At 40.2% G+C, this 14,830-nt stretch overlaps 1 protein-coding gene across 2 annotated transcripts; it reads left to right on the plus strand.

Annotated features, from left to right (window-relative positions):
• Positions 1–416: 416 nt before the first annotated feature.
• On the plus strand, positions 417–3,174 carry LOC147609203 (E3 ubiquitin-protein ligase RING1-like). 2 transcript variants are annotated; one of them, XR_015264231.1, is made up of 3 exons: positions 431–1,296; positions 2,390–2,511; positions 2,660–3,174. XR_015264231.1 is itself a non-coding variant. In XM_086787572.1 (1 exon), the coding sequence occupies exon 1, from the start codon at positions 525–527 to the stop codon at positions 1,581–1,583; it is 1,059 nt and encodes a 352-aa protein (XP_086643698.1). In that variant the 5' UTR covers positions 417–524; the 3' UTR covers positions 1,584–2,330. The 2 variants fall into 2 exon arrangements, 1 of the variants encoding a protein (XP_086643698.1); XM_086787572.1 differs by lacking the exons at positions 2,390–2,511; positions 2,660–3,174 and having other exon boundaries at positions 417–2,330.
• Positions 3,175–14,830: the final 11,656 nt, after the last annotated feature.

The raw sequence follows: 14,830 nt of genomic DNA on the forward strand, positions 1-14,830 counted from the left end.
GTGGGTGGGTGGGGTTTTGTGCTCAATTTGTTCGAGGGATTTATATTGTCATAAAGGCTTAGGTCAAGGTAGTAATATGGCAGATCTGGCATCTAGCAGAGAGTTGTAGGAACGAGCAGAGTGGTTTTGCAGATTTGGATGCAGTTGAGAGGTTTTGAATGAGCAGGGACGTAAACACCCTAAGCCACTACGTCAAGTTACCTAAGCTACTAGGTGTAAGAATGCCATCGAGGGAAAAGGCTATTACTTCTTATGAGAGCAAGCGTCCATGTGAAGAGGTTCCGAGAAACCTTATCTAGAAGAAAGATCAGATACGTCTAAAGTGCACCCACCGTAGGAAACACTCCTGAGGCAGACCCACCCCACCGGCACAGACTAGCTACTAGGAAGCCTCTAACGCACTTTCCTCTTTCTCTTCACCTTTTCTGCAACCTGTTCACCTCCTCCGTCTTTTTCTTCATTTCTTCTTCCTCCTTCGTCTGCTTCTTCAATCCATTCTGTCTGTCTGAGCTGCCTGCCTTACGATGTCTGATGGTTACTTTTGTTACCAGTGCAGTCGCATGGTGAGGGTAATTCGGCCAAGCCCTTCCTCAGCGCCTGTTTGCCCTCGCTGCAGAGAAGGGTTTCTCGAGCAAGAAGATTTAGCAGAGAGCCCTCTGCGCAGAGCTTTGCTCATGGCCGGACCTCTTTCTGGCGATGGTGTCGACGATGACCTCGGCTTTGGTAGAGGAGGTGGATTCCGCGAGGCCGCACGCAGGCGCCGCAGGTTGAACATGCTGCGTGCTTTCTCTGGTGTAAGAGGTGATGGCCATGGCGATGAAGAAAACTCTGATGACCCTGCAGACAGGCTGCAAGAGTTTATGTCCAGAGCCGGTGATTTTGAAGATGAAGATGAAGACTTTGGCCTGCACTGGTACAGGTCTAGAAGCTGGGCTTTTGATGTGAGAGATCTCTACCTTGACACGGGCCTTGAAGCTTTCATCTTAGGGTTTTCAGAAAGTGAAGACAATGCGAGGTCTGGATCCTTACCTGCATCCAGAGCTGCTGTGGAAGGCATGCCCGTAAGCCAGTTCAGTAAGAACAGCCTGGAGTCTGAGGACATTCAGTGTGCTGTCTGCAAGGAGGTTTTCTTGATGGGAGCTGAAGTGAGAGAAATGCCTTGTAAGCACTTCTACCACTCAGATTGCATCCTGCCATGGCTTGCTCTTCACAGCTCTTGTCCGATCTGCCGCCAGGAGATGCCGGTGGATGAATCCACATCACCGGACACCCAGCCCCGGGACCACAACAATGAAGGTGAGCGCGGTTTCACACTACTTGGAATCCCACGTTCTGGTAGAGGGTTTGCCATCTTAGGGTTTGGTCCTTCGCAAGATGATAACAATGTAGAAGAGCCTGGTTCAACTACAGAGGTTCATAGTCAGGGTAACTACACTAGTAGTAGTAGTAGCAGCAGCGGCAGTGGCAGCAATAGTAGAACTCCTGGTTCTAGAAGTGCGGAAACTAGTAGGGTTTTCAATTGGATTTTAAGAAGTGGCAGGGTTTCACCATCAACTAGACATGGCCATTCTAACGAATCCTAGAATCGAACAAGGAACAAGCATTGGAGAAGAACTGTGGTGGCTTTTGAGCTTGTGTGGATAAACTCTCCCTCAACCTTGTTTCACAATTATATGTTCTAGATTTGTTTTTTTTTTCTTTACTCACTTTCTTTTACAAATGGCCTGGTCAAATCCTTGTACATTCTTGTGCTCGTGACTAGAATGAGAATCGACCCTCCACCGTTTCAACTTGAGACACATAGTGGTGGCATAGATCCCGAGAGGTCTGAGCAGGAGGTTTGAGCACCTTGGCTGCATCTTAGCGGATGGACATGGCATCTTCACCACCACAATATCTACAAGAAATATGGCCATGCTCTCTGTGGTTCAGGTTTTCGTAGCTTTCACAACTCTCTTGTCTGGTCTAAAGTCATCCCACATACTTACATTTCACGTCTCCACGCAAAAAATCACTCTCAACCGTAATCACCTTTGAACTTGTAGTGGGGCTTCTAAATGTAACTATGTCCTTTTCTTTGTTTTGTTCAAAGCTCGTTGACAAGCCATCTCAAGAATTTGTATAAAGGACTTGCACTACTAGTAGTAGTAGTAGTAGTTGTAGTAGTAGTAGTATCTGTAGTGGTTCAAATAACTAAGGAGAGGTAGGGCAGAGACAAGAATCTTTTCGTTGATTGGTGCAAACTTTAAAGCTCTTTTGTTTAATGCTACATTTTATTATTATTTAAAAGTTACTGTACCACAGATTTGCAAAGTTTCCTCTTGATGGTGTGTTTTGGCCTTTCAACCAATGGCTAACTGGATTAAAGGAGATTTGATGTGCATGGCAGAATTTCAATCCTTTTATTCAATTTGTTCATTGTAAGCTGCTCCAATGCTAGGATATACCGAACCTTGTGACAAGAAGCAGCAGCTTTTGTTATAGACAGCAAGGATGCTTGGATTTGTCGTGGTAAGTTAGGTCTGATGTTAACCTCTTTAGATGTATGTGTTAACCCCTCGTAACTTGCTTAGCAACTTCATAATTCCATTGTTGGAAGAATTTTATGGTTCTTGGATTATTTAAACGGGAATGTTAGGCACACATTTTGAACTTGCAGGTTGTTCCCTTCGATGGATTAATATCTATCTTTTCAAACAGCCTCCTGCTAGTGGCATGTGCATTTTCAGACGGCTACTGCTACTTGTGTATGATTGGATACCCAGAAGTGTGCTCACAGAATCAAAGTGTAATCTAGCTGCTGGCATTGGCTTCTTCAAAGAGAGTGGAGTTTGTTTTGGCATAGAAAAGGAGATGATTAGTGGTCCAAAAAGTTGTCATTGCTGGATTGAGATGCCTGGAGAACCGTCCAGCCTAGAACTTTTTGTGTTGGTGGCCTTTTAAATTCTGTAGTGACTCAAAGATCACGCCAGAGAACTCTTACAGGGGTACTCATGTTGATGCTGCAAGTTGCTGGATCTCTCTTGTTGTACTGATGTTTTATTTTATGCCAATACAGTATTTGTTACAGGCCCAGAATCCAGCAAGGAGTCAGAAGTGTATGCTTATTGCAGGAGCATGTAAAGTGCTACCTTTTGTCAGGCTTTGAATTTTCCAACAAAGGCTCTTTTATATAGCAGAGGTAACTAGAACTTGTGTGGACTGCCTTGTGTGTTTGTCTGCATGCATGACATATCGAAATCAGTACTTGCAGTGTTGTATGTGAGGGTATGGAGGAACGAAAGAGGTAGATCACTTGGTTGGTTGACATACTGAAACTGCTATTTGAACTGGTCTGCTATCAACTTGGAGACCAGGTTGTAGACACACAGGTTGGCATTTCAAGCACTTAGGAACTTGGTAAGGGTCTGACTGGTGGAAGACAGTAAGCACACGCATGCAAGAAAAACCAACATGTGCTGCAATGGGGCATTCACAGGCGTGTAACCAAGCAGGACACCTTCAGTGTAGATATTGTCATTGTCATATGGGCCAGACTGCCTGAGATGTGGCAAGGAAACAGCCAGTTGCTCACCAGTATGGATGGAACAACAACAGGCTTTTGCTGAAGAATTGACTTAAGAGTGCAGGCTGAATATGTGTAGTTAATGAAATCTCAGATGCTTGCTATTGCTGATTACTGATTGAATTCTCCATGTTGGGTTTCCACTTGCAAGTATTTTGCTGACCAGGTTGCCCCACCTGCAATTAGACTGATGACAATCAGCCATACTTTTGTATACTGCTAATCAGCCATACTTTTGTATGGCATACTGCTAGCCCCCAAATTAGGGGCCTTACTGGTCATGCTTGGGTAGTTTTTGACCTCGAAATGCTACCTGCACGGTACCTATTTGGGAATGTTTTGGCTGCCCATAAGCTTATGTGTTTCCTCACTGCATGTTTGTGCTTCTGGCTGCACAGTTTATCACTGTTGTTTGGCCAACCTAGCCATCGTGGAATCATATGCTGAGAGCCGGGCTGTATGCTGCTTAAACTCGAGTCTCCCAATAATAGGGGTGTACTACTAAAGTATATGTTGTATTCTGGAGCTCTGACAGAAACTCAGTACACAGACCTTGTATGAATGTATGCTGTGCGCGCGTGGGGGGGGGGTGTGGTAGCATATATTGATACCAAGTTCTACACCCACTATGCTGTGTGCGCGTGGGGGGGGGGGTGGGAGCATATATTGATACCAAGTTCTACACCCACTATTGGGCACTGACGACGTTAGTGGGGATGTCGTAGTATCTAGTCCATACTATGCATGATAGAGTTGATGGTTTATTATCTGTGGATGACTACCATGAGCTTATAAATTGCACCTTCTTATAAGGTGAATCTGGGCATGTTCTTGGATTCATCTAGGTATATATATGTTGTATTCTGGGTTCCTATCGGACTCTTGTTTAGAGCTTGTAAAAGACCAATAATGTTGATGCTCTTAGTGACCGCTATTCCACTACTCTCTAAGTTGACACTCCCATGGAGAGAAAATTTGAGTGTCCATTTCTTCTGGTTTTTTTTGAGTCTCAGCATTTTATTGCTATTGAAGTGCCTCTATGTGATAATTGGAAGCGAATCCTTGCCTTTACCTTAGACAGAGTATTGGAAGCTCCCCATTGTTGCTGTTTATGTGGTTTGGCAGCTCCCATATGGCACCAAACTCCTTGTGGGTGCGCTGTCCTGTAGTCAGTTCTATCACGACTCACAAATCCCTTGTAAGATTTTGGAAGCCTTGTCAAGCCTGTTATCATGAATGCTTGCCAGCAATCTCGTCTGCTAGTTTGTTGTACATTACCACAATTCCACTACTTCCAAGTTGATACTCCCATGGAGAGAAAATTTGAATGTCCGTTTCTTCTGTTTTTTTTTTTTAGCCTTAGCATTTTGTTGCTATTGAAGTGCTTCTATGTTGATAATTGGAAGTGAATCCTCACCTTCACCTTAGACAATATTGGAAGCTCCCCATTGTTGCTGTTTATGTGGTTTGGCAGCCCCCTGATGGCACCAAACTTCTCATGGGTGTGCTGTCCTGTAGTCAGTGCTATCACGACTCAGAAGTCCCTTGTAATTTTGGAAGCCTGGTCAAGCCTGTTGTCATGAATGCTTGCCAACAGTCTCGTCTGCTAGTTTGTTGTACATTACCTTGATCCATGTGCCAAATTTTGTGCAAATTCAACTTTAACTATATGTGCAAGTTATGGCAAAGCACCCCCAAAGAACCGTAACTATTTTAAAGAGATACATAAAGGGGATAGGTAGGAGATCGATTGGAAATATGTCAAAGCTAAGTCTTCGTGTATAAATGTCAGCTACATGCATAAATATGCTCCCACAACCACTAGTATTAAGGATCAGAAGAACCGCTGCTGTGACTGCAGAGGATTTAAGAGACCAAGGTGTATGCACCTTTGCTTGCCGTAGAGCTTGAGTGGTAATGTGAATCGCCAAAGGTGGAGGTGGAAATCGAGGGTTAAGGCCGGTGGCTTGCAATGCACCTATGGGGCGGTGGAATGAAAGCTAGTGAGAAGAGGGGACCATGAGGAATTTAGTTTTGGTTTCGGAAGCTCAGGACTTTGCTACTCATTTCGGATGGCTTGTCAGCCATCATATGTCCGTTGCGTGGTCTGTACCACACGCTACATTGCTTTGGCATGATGTCTTATGCATTGCATTACTTACATTGTATTGGCATTTCACTGTGTATATATATATAATATATATATATATATATAAGTATATATGCATATATAAGCATGAAGGATATATATATATATATATATATATATATAGGACGAGGTGAGGGTTGTCGATCCGATGGAATCGAGTTTATCAGCAGTTTTCCTTCTCTCTCCATCGCCTACCCCTAAGCATAGCTCTAATGCCCGGCTTGGGGGATTAGGAAACACATGACAACAAGCCTAAAGGGACAAGGGGTGAGGCGAGTCCTTCAAGGCGTAGTAAAAACAGGTCGAAGGTGCCAGCGCATTGCATATGCTGTACCTTCGTCTCTGTCGAACAGGAGTAAGATGGGGTCTCTGTGCAGGGAGGAGAGAGAGAGAGAGAGAGAGAGAGAGAGGTATGTGACTCGTGAGCTACAGCATGTTCTGCTGTCCGTATGGCCCTTGGTCCCCTCCCCTTCCCTCTCCTCCCCTCGGCACATAGGGAGGGAGGGAGAGAGAGAGAGAGAGAGAGCAGGGCAGATTCCTTGCGTTGGTAATTCTGAGAAAGAGAAGCCACTTCTCTAGTAGGTGTACTAGTATTGGACCCGCGCGTTGCCGGGTAGGTAGAGTTCCAGAAAAAATAGGCTCAGTTTTTTCAATTTAGGTCATGTTTTAAGTAAACACAATACATTATTTCAAGCGACTTCATATATACATATCTCAAAATAATAACATCTATGTCTCGTAGATTTATAGTGAAAACAAAAATATTATAGTAATGTAGTATACGAAGATGCAAAAAAAGAGCAATATTACATATTCTCAAAATGTACCACAAAATACGTATTCTCAGTCAGTAACGTTAGAATCAACAAATTGAATTTTTCTCTTGTGAGAAGGATCATTCATTTGTCTCCTCACAATACGCTCTCTATTAAAGCGGTGATCTATCCGGCACATGCTCTACTATCGATGAATGCGAAGGACCTGCACAAACAACGCAACGATAAATCAAATCTCAAAAGGACCTGCATATAACGACATCGATAAATAAAATCTCAAAAAAATCTTATAATAGAAAAACATAATCAAAATTACCTCGTATAATAGAACATTGAGTGGATGGTACATGAGGAGCTCTAGTATAAAACCCATAACGAATACCAATGGTCATGATGGATGTAAGAAACAACCAGTCATCGGGTACTGAATACCCCTCAAATGATTCAAAAAATCTGTTCATCTCTCTCCAAAACAAATAGACACTCCACTCCTCATCAGGAACACCGATCCCGTACATCCTCGATTAGGTGTATGAGGGAGGCCGTTCCTTTAGATGGCAAATGAAAGATAATTAGCATGTTATAATTAAGAATAATAATTTAATCTTTAATGACACAACATAATCATCTACAAATAAGGTTTCTTCACAATGCCTTCTGGTTATTAAGGGGCCTTAGAAACATGAGCCTTAAGCCCAAAAATATCTAAGGAAAAGCATAAAGTCTTCCGTTAAGAATAAATAAGATGTAATCATGTGTTCATTAGTGATTGAAATTAATATTTTGATTTGCTTGATTTGTAGGCCTTGGTGTTTTTTGATGTACCTCAATTGACGCATACTAAAAAGTACAATCTAAGAAAGATTGTGATTGCTAGTGTGTGCTAATGAATTTAATGAGCTAATATCTAGCACCACAAGGGCTCAATGTTACAACTTGCCCACATTCAACAAAATCACCAAGCTAGACCTTTTAAGGAACAAAGCATAATCAAATTTGGGTTGATTCACCATATTCAATGTGTTGTGGCACCAGAGATGAGTGCTACCTCAACCTTGGCATTATCCTTTTTGTTTAACTAATGTAGAACTAGTGACAAAAAAAATCATTTTTAGTTGAATTGTCTATGCCAATTGCAACAATATGAATGAATTATGTTGCCACATTAGTACAACTTCTATATCTCTTGCTATCAACGCTTGTGACATGGGACTTGCAAATTCCTACATGTAAGTCTCATACTCTCATTTCTTAGAGGCTTTGTAAACTTTGATAATGTTGAAAACCCGATTTTATGACTACATAAGGTATACTTTTATTATAACTGGCGGGTGATGTTTAATGCCACAATGCAAAATTCACTGCAAAACGTTGTTGCTTGTAAGCTATATTTTTTCCTTTTTTTTTTCCATCTCAAAGCCATAATTTCAAATCACTCTTAACTTATTGGATCAAGTATTTTTTGGACAACCTATCCCAGGTATGGTCTACCTCTACTACTAGCTAGTCTCAACTATTATATGTAGTGATCACATGCTTATTGTCCTTGGCTTTGTTTTCATTTTAATACATCTTCTCTTTCCAGCCTCTTCTCTATTTCTCTCAAGGAGGGTTATGTAAGCTAATTTAAGTTAACAATGTTTATTTATTTAAAATTATTTTATAAATTCTTTAAATTCTCTTTCAAGATAAGCCTATTAAGCTCTATATGTTTTAAATTTTTTAAAAGGATAATTGAATATTTTATTTTTTTAATATTTTTTAATCTTTTTAAGGATAATTCAAATTATTATTTTTTCTTGCTCTATGCATTAGACTTCTCATAACCTAACTTCATGTTGCTTCAAACTAACAATTCTTGTTTTTAAACTTCTTCTGTAGCTTCTTCAAATCTCTTTGAGGTAAGTCTACTAAGCTAAATGTTTTTTTAATAAAAATAAAATACTTATTTCTTTCTACTATTTTTAAGGGATAAGTAAAGCTTATATTTATTTCTAGATCTATGTATAGAGTTCTCTGCATAACATTCTCCTCAAGTGATTGAGAAGACTACGAGAGGGAGAGGGTGAACTTAAGCTCCTTGTTTACAAGCAAACACATACACACAAGAGTAGATAAGTGATTGTGAAAAAAGCGAGAGAGAGGGTGAGCTTGAGCTCCTTATAAGCGTGCGCACACACACACACACACAAAATAGTAGACAAGCACATAAGAGAGATGGATGTCTGTCTTTTCTTCTATTCTCTTCTCTTCTCTACAACCATAAACTTAAATATAAGAGTACATACTATAAGGTAAAATACTCTCCTACTATAACATACAAAGGTCGATCATAGTGTGAACCCGACTACATGAGCTGGCGCTATAGCTATGCTATAACTATAGTACACCAAAGTGGCTGTCACATAGTTTGTAAACCACTAGTATCATTCGGCCATAATCTCACCAACTCAGCGAGTGGCGGCATAAGTGCGGAAGATATTACCCATGGCGGGTTATCAATGTCCACAACACTAGTTGAGCTTGATATCTCAACACTCCTCCTTGAGCTCAACTCCACCCATTGCACTTCTCCAAGTAAGCTCCTAAACATGCAAAGCTTCTGTACCCAATGCCTTCGTGAAGATGTTAGCAACCACTTGATCCTCTGTGTTGAAATATACCAAATTCACATCACCTGCTAGAATCTTCTCCCTCGCAAAATGATAATGCACATCAATGTGCTTCATTCTAGTAGGATATATTGGGTTACTAGGCCACCTGTATACTACTAATGTTGGCATAATAATAGACAATGGCCCTATCCATGGGCTCATCCATATCACCAAGTAGTTTCTGAAACTAAGGTGGCTCACAAGCTACCATCACCCCTGTACTTTGCCTCTGTGTAGTACTAGACAACGCGACTCTTGGCTATTTCTTATTACTGCTCTAACTCACAGTAGTACTCCTTGAAGAAAGCATAAAGATAGTGGTAGATATCTTGACTAATTAGCATCTCTCTCTCTCTCTCTCTCTCTCTCTCTGTGCCAACCTCATAAAAAAATCCATAATCAACAACGGACTTTATGTATCTGACCATGCACCAAGAGCAAGCATTGACGAATCCCAAGCTCCTTACTAAGGCTCTACTTAGAATTCGCATAAGAGTGACATGTTGAAGAGTGATAGATCAAGCACAAAAGGTTGTTCTACCTTTTCCTTTCCTTTGCATGATACATGTGTATCAGCACTTGTAGTACCATGAGATGATGCATCTATATTCCTTGCATCTATCCTCAACCTGCCTAACCATGGACTAACAGTGGATCCACTGCTAGAGGACTCTCTAGGTCCACTAAGCACCTGTGATTTGCTGCTCTACATATGGGACATCACCATTACTTCTTATATCTCCATCTTTAGCTGCCTTCATTAATGCATACCGGCTACTTATCTCATCAAAGACAACCTCTCTTCTTACTTGTATCTCATGAGTGATTGAGCTATAGTATTCTATAACTTTTTTGCTCTAAAAGCATAACCAATAAAGATGGATTTCTATGCCAATTTGGTTCTCACTACATCAGGAACATGTACATATATAATACATCCAAGCACTTTTAAGTGAGACACATTTGGTTTCATGCTTATAAGCTTCTATTCAGGTGTGTCATACCATGAACAAGTGCAGTGGGGGTCCTGTTCATAATGTAAACAACATTTATTGCTGCTTCAATCTAAAAATAATATTCTTTCTAGATATAGAGGCATGAGTAACTTTTGTAATGTGCATGTTTTTCCTTTTTGTAACTGAGTGTATCTACATGTCAATATCCTTTTGATTCCCTTCTTTCTCAAGAAATCATTGAACTCATTGGAGAAATATTGTCTCCCACCATTTGCCAATCATAAGCATTTGATCTGCATATCTTTTTCCTCTTTAAATATATGAAAGTGAGTAAACACCTTACTTTTCTCTTTTATAAAGTAAACCCACACTTTTCTAGTGTGATCATCAATGAATGTAAGATAGTACCTGTAACTTGCAATTGTTGTAGTGTTAGTCGGTCTCCTAGAATGTATAAAATCTAATATTCTTGCATTGACATGATTTTCATGTGGAAAAGCATGTTTGACTTGATTACCAAGTTGGCATGCTTCACATACTTTGTGTATATATTGTAAGCCTTAAACTTTGACAAACCCGCAAATAATGTTTTGGGCCGTTGTATATTCACACATGACTAATGTGCTTGTGTCATATGTTAATATCTACAATGACACTTGTCCCATGTGTAAACATAGCTACTTTCATCTTAGGCATGTTAACATCCAAAGTAAATATCTTACCATTTCTATTATCCTTTGCAACTAAACGGCACTGATTTTGAAGTCTTTAACAATCATCCTTCAGGATTTTTGAACCTCTCTTATAGACCTTGCTCAACCATATGTCCCACGGCGTAAAAATGGCTACCTTCACCTCAGGCATGTTAACATCCAAATTAAACATCCTGTCATTTTTGTTACTCTTTTGCAATCAAGTGACACTAATTTTTGAAGTCTTCCACAAAGTACTCTTAAGGATTGAACCTCTCTTACAGACCCTACTCAATCATATATCCAATAGAAACAAGGTTTTTTTGTAATATTAAGAACACAAAGTACATTTTCCAAGTACTTCATTTTGCCATCTTGCATAGACAGTGGCAATTTACCAATATGCGCAATGGGGTATGTAGTATCATCACCTATTTCCACATATTCTAGTTTTTTTATTTTCTACATATCTATAAACCACTCACCATAACTTGTGGTTAGAGGCACTAGAATCCACATACCAAACATGTCCCAATATTGAAACATTTCTTATCATGGAAATGAGTATGTACTGCATCACAAACAACTACTCACTTCTGTCACATCACCCTGTTTGCTTGATGATGTATAGTTGCCTTGCTCTATAACTTTTCACTTTTGATATCGTTCTATTTTTCATAGTAGCGCTTTGAAAAGATGCAAAGAGAAAGAGAGCTTGAGCTCTTGCAAGCACACACACTCTCACACAAATTCTAGAAGAGAAAACATAAGATGAGAGACTAAAAATTGTTGTTGTTCTTCTTCTTCTCAATAATAGGTTTCTACCAAAAGAGAATGGAAAATACAACATAAGTACTAAACTACTATGTACATGCGGTCCATAATGTGAACACGCTAAGTGACTGAGCTAGCAAGAAAAGTATGCCATAACTCAGTGGTGGACTAGTAGCTGGTGTAGTCCAGTTGTAGAATCAATGGCGAAGATCTATCATGTCAGCATCTTACCAAATAATCTAAAGCTTACAATTGTTGTGGTGAAAAATCACTCATATAGCACAACGAGAAGGGTCCCCTTCACCCTCGTCTTACTATGGAAGAGCCTTCCAGCTATGGCTTGTAAAACTACTAGAAAGAACCCTCGCCCTACCCCATGATGGGTTATCTAACGAAGGCAATTGCCTCAATCTCTAAGTATTTCTAGAGTTGGTTGCCCTGGGTGGGGAGTACTCGATTGCCCAGACTGATCAGTAAACAGATCACATCAGAATGGTTGTCCCAAATCGATCTCGTCAGAATGCTTTACCCCAGTGGAAGTTCCCTAGTTCACAAATTCATTATGATCATCATTCAAACTTTTAGACCATGTTGATCAACATCTTTATAAAACCAAAATAAATAATCTCATATAAGATAGTCACCTTTCTATAAGAAGAACAATCACTTCTCTATAATATACAGGGGTGGCAGGGGGAGGGAATGAGAGAGAAGGTGGTGGTGGGGTGACAAGGTGAGGGAGTGGGGAAAGAGGGAATGAGTGAGGGTGGTGAGATATTATAGGTGAGGTGGCGAGGGGTCGCCCAAAGGGGGAGGAGCGAGTGGTTGTTTGCAAGGGAACGAGAGTGAGGGGGTGAGGGAGAGTCAAGCGGTGTGCTAGTCACGCTGACGAGAGGAGAGGGGGTCATGGCCATCAAGAGGGGGCCACAAGAGGGGAAGTGAGTGAAGGTGGGAGAGGGAGTGATGCACTGCTTCTCTGCAAAGAGAGGTTACATGTCATCTTAGAGAGAGGGGGATCTATCCTTATAGGAACAAGGGAGTGGCACATGTACGTGTGAGAGGAAGAGAAGGACTCAACACCATCTTGTTGTGCAAAGGATGCAGAAGATGATATAGATGTGGCTGGTGGAGACAAAGGCCATCGTGGGTGGATGGTTGGGTGGAGGTGAAGATAAGGTACCAAAGTCTATGCAGTAGCTTGTAGAGAAGAAAACGACGATAGGAGGGGGGATCTAGGCAATCCGGCCTCCGGTTGGAAGGAGTCAACTATCGAGGGGGGGTTGTCAGCAACACTGGTCTCCACCTCCTCTTTTATATATATATATATATATATATATATATATATATATATATATATATATATATATATATATATATGGATAAGGTAAGGTTGTCATGCGCAAGCAAAATTTGGGATTTTTCATCCTTCTACCCTCAATGAAATTGAGATGTCCTCATCTTGAAAATACATAGGAAAGATACAATTTGGGTTCATCTTCCCATAGAGAGAGTGGAGGGAGGGAGACTTTATTTTAAAACTGAAAAAAGGAAGTCTAAATCAATTGATTTGGGATTTCAAAGTGTAAAACCATTTGACTATGCCATATTGGACCTTGAGCTTTACAATGCCTTGTCTCGTAGTAGGGAGAACCTACCCTAATTTAGACAATTGAATACATGGATAATTAGTTGACCTCTTGTAGTATTTTGGGACCTATGTAACCTCTATGGAAGCAATCTCATTTGTAGAGGGCTTAATTGTGCAATATCTTTCTCCCCTCTCCATCCCTCTCAGCCCCTCTTGCTATGGGTTGTGCATTTTCAAGCAGGTCTTGTATTGTAGAACATTGTCATGTATTGATGAATGGTATTCAAGTTACGAGGATTCATCAGTTTGAAATCTTGCGAAAATGACAGGGGAACGGTGAGAACAAGAGAGAAGAGAGAGGGTGAAGGTTCTCATCAATTGCAGGAGAAAATTGAAGGCGATTTGTAAACATTTGATAATGTTCCTCGAGGGTCTTGACACCTTAGGTTAACTCCAAGAATTCATTGATTTTATCCTCATGGAATCTTGGGGGATAGAATATTTAACGGAGGTATTTCGTTATGTCATTCCACCTTAACTAATTTTGATTTAGGTGGTTTGACTTACAGTGATTTCTCCACACTATTCCGACTACTCCAATGACATTTAGTCGAGCAAGGGCCATTTTACTCTGTTCATTGTACCCGATCACATCAAAATACTCTTCCATGGAATCAATCCAAGCTTCCATAGTTTTCCTAGGTTTGTTTTTTCGTCCCTAAAAGAATCAAGTTGGCACTTACTTAGAGCTTCTCTAATGTCTTTACTCAAATATTCTTGAGGGGAATTCTCTCCTTGCCTATAAAATATCTTTTTTCTATTTCAGTGAGAGTCAAAAGTTTAGTCGATAACTTCATAAGTTTACTCAACAAGATAAGTGTTATTCTCAGCTGATTTAGTGAAGGTATTCCTTTTTTTCTTTAATAGATAAAATCTTAACACCATAGGGATATTTGATAACTCTATGGCCAATAGAAATGTTTGATTCATCCCTAAGTGAAAGGTAATCATAATTTCACTTACCTTTGCAGTCTTAAGTCTTTTCTATGTGTTAAAAAAAAACCATGGGGTGTGAGTCACCTTTTCATAGACTGAATAGTCTTGAGTAATTTGTTTGTCATGGCTACTGAGAATAAAATCTCAAGACACATGTCTCTTTTCCCTCATATAAGTAGTTTTCTTTTTCTTGGGATGACACCCTCATAGGGACATTTTTTCAAGAGAAACATAAAAGTTATTTCCCAACAAGGAATTATCTCGGAATTATTTCCCTACTTACAAAGAGTTCTAGCCAATGTATTCATGACTTGGTTTAATTCTCCAAGGTTTCTAATTGTAAATCAGTTAATTGGTCATTTTTTCTCGATAATCCAAAACATTGGCTTTGATACCAAATGTAAGATCCCTACCTCTACATTTTATCAAAATATAAAGTGGAATACTTATTCTAATGAGTAGAAGACTTACTCGAGGCCTCCCCTATACTAGCGAAAGACTATTCATGAGTGGTCCCCTGGAGGCTCAACTCAAAAATCCTCTCCCTTAAAACGTAGATGATTCCTCCAAGAGTTTCAGTAGGTTTGCCTCATTAATTCTCACACATTATAAGTCCCCATCAAGCGGCTCCTTGAGGATCAACCAAATGGGTCTTTTTCCTCTATTAATGAAGCAATCTA

Source organism: Cibotium barometz, chromosome 51, assembly GCF_041138505.1.
Source record: "Cibotium barometz isolate CiBa-2024 chromosome 51, ASM4113850v1, whole genome shotgun sequence".
Classification (NCBI taxonomy): Eukaryota; Viridiplantae; Streptophyta; class Polypodiopsida; order Cyatheales; family Cibotiaceae; genus Cibotium; species Cibotium barometz.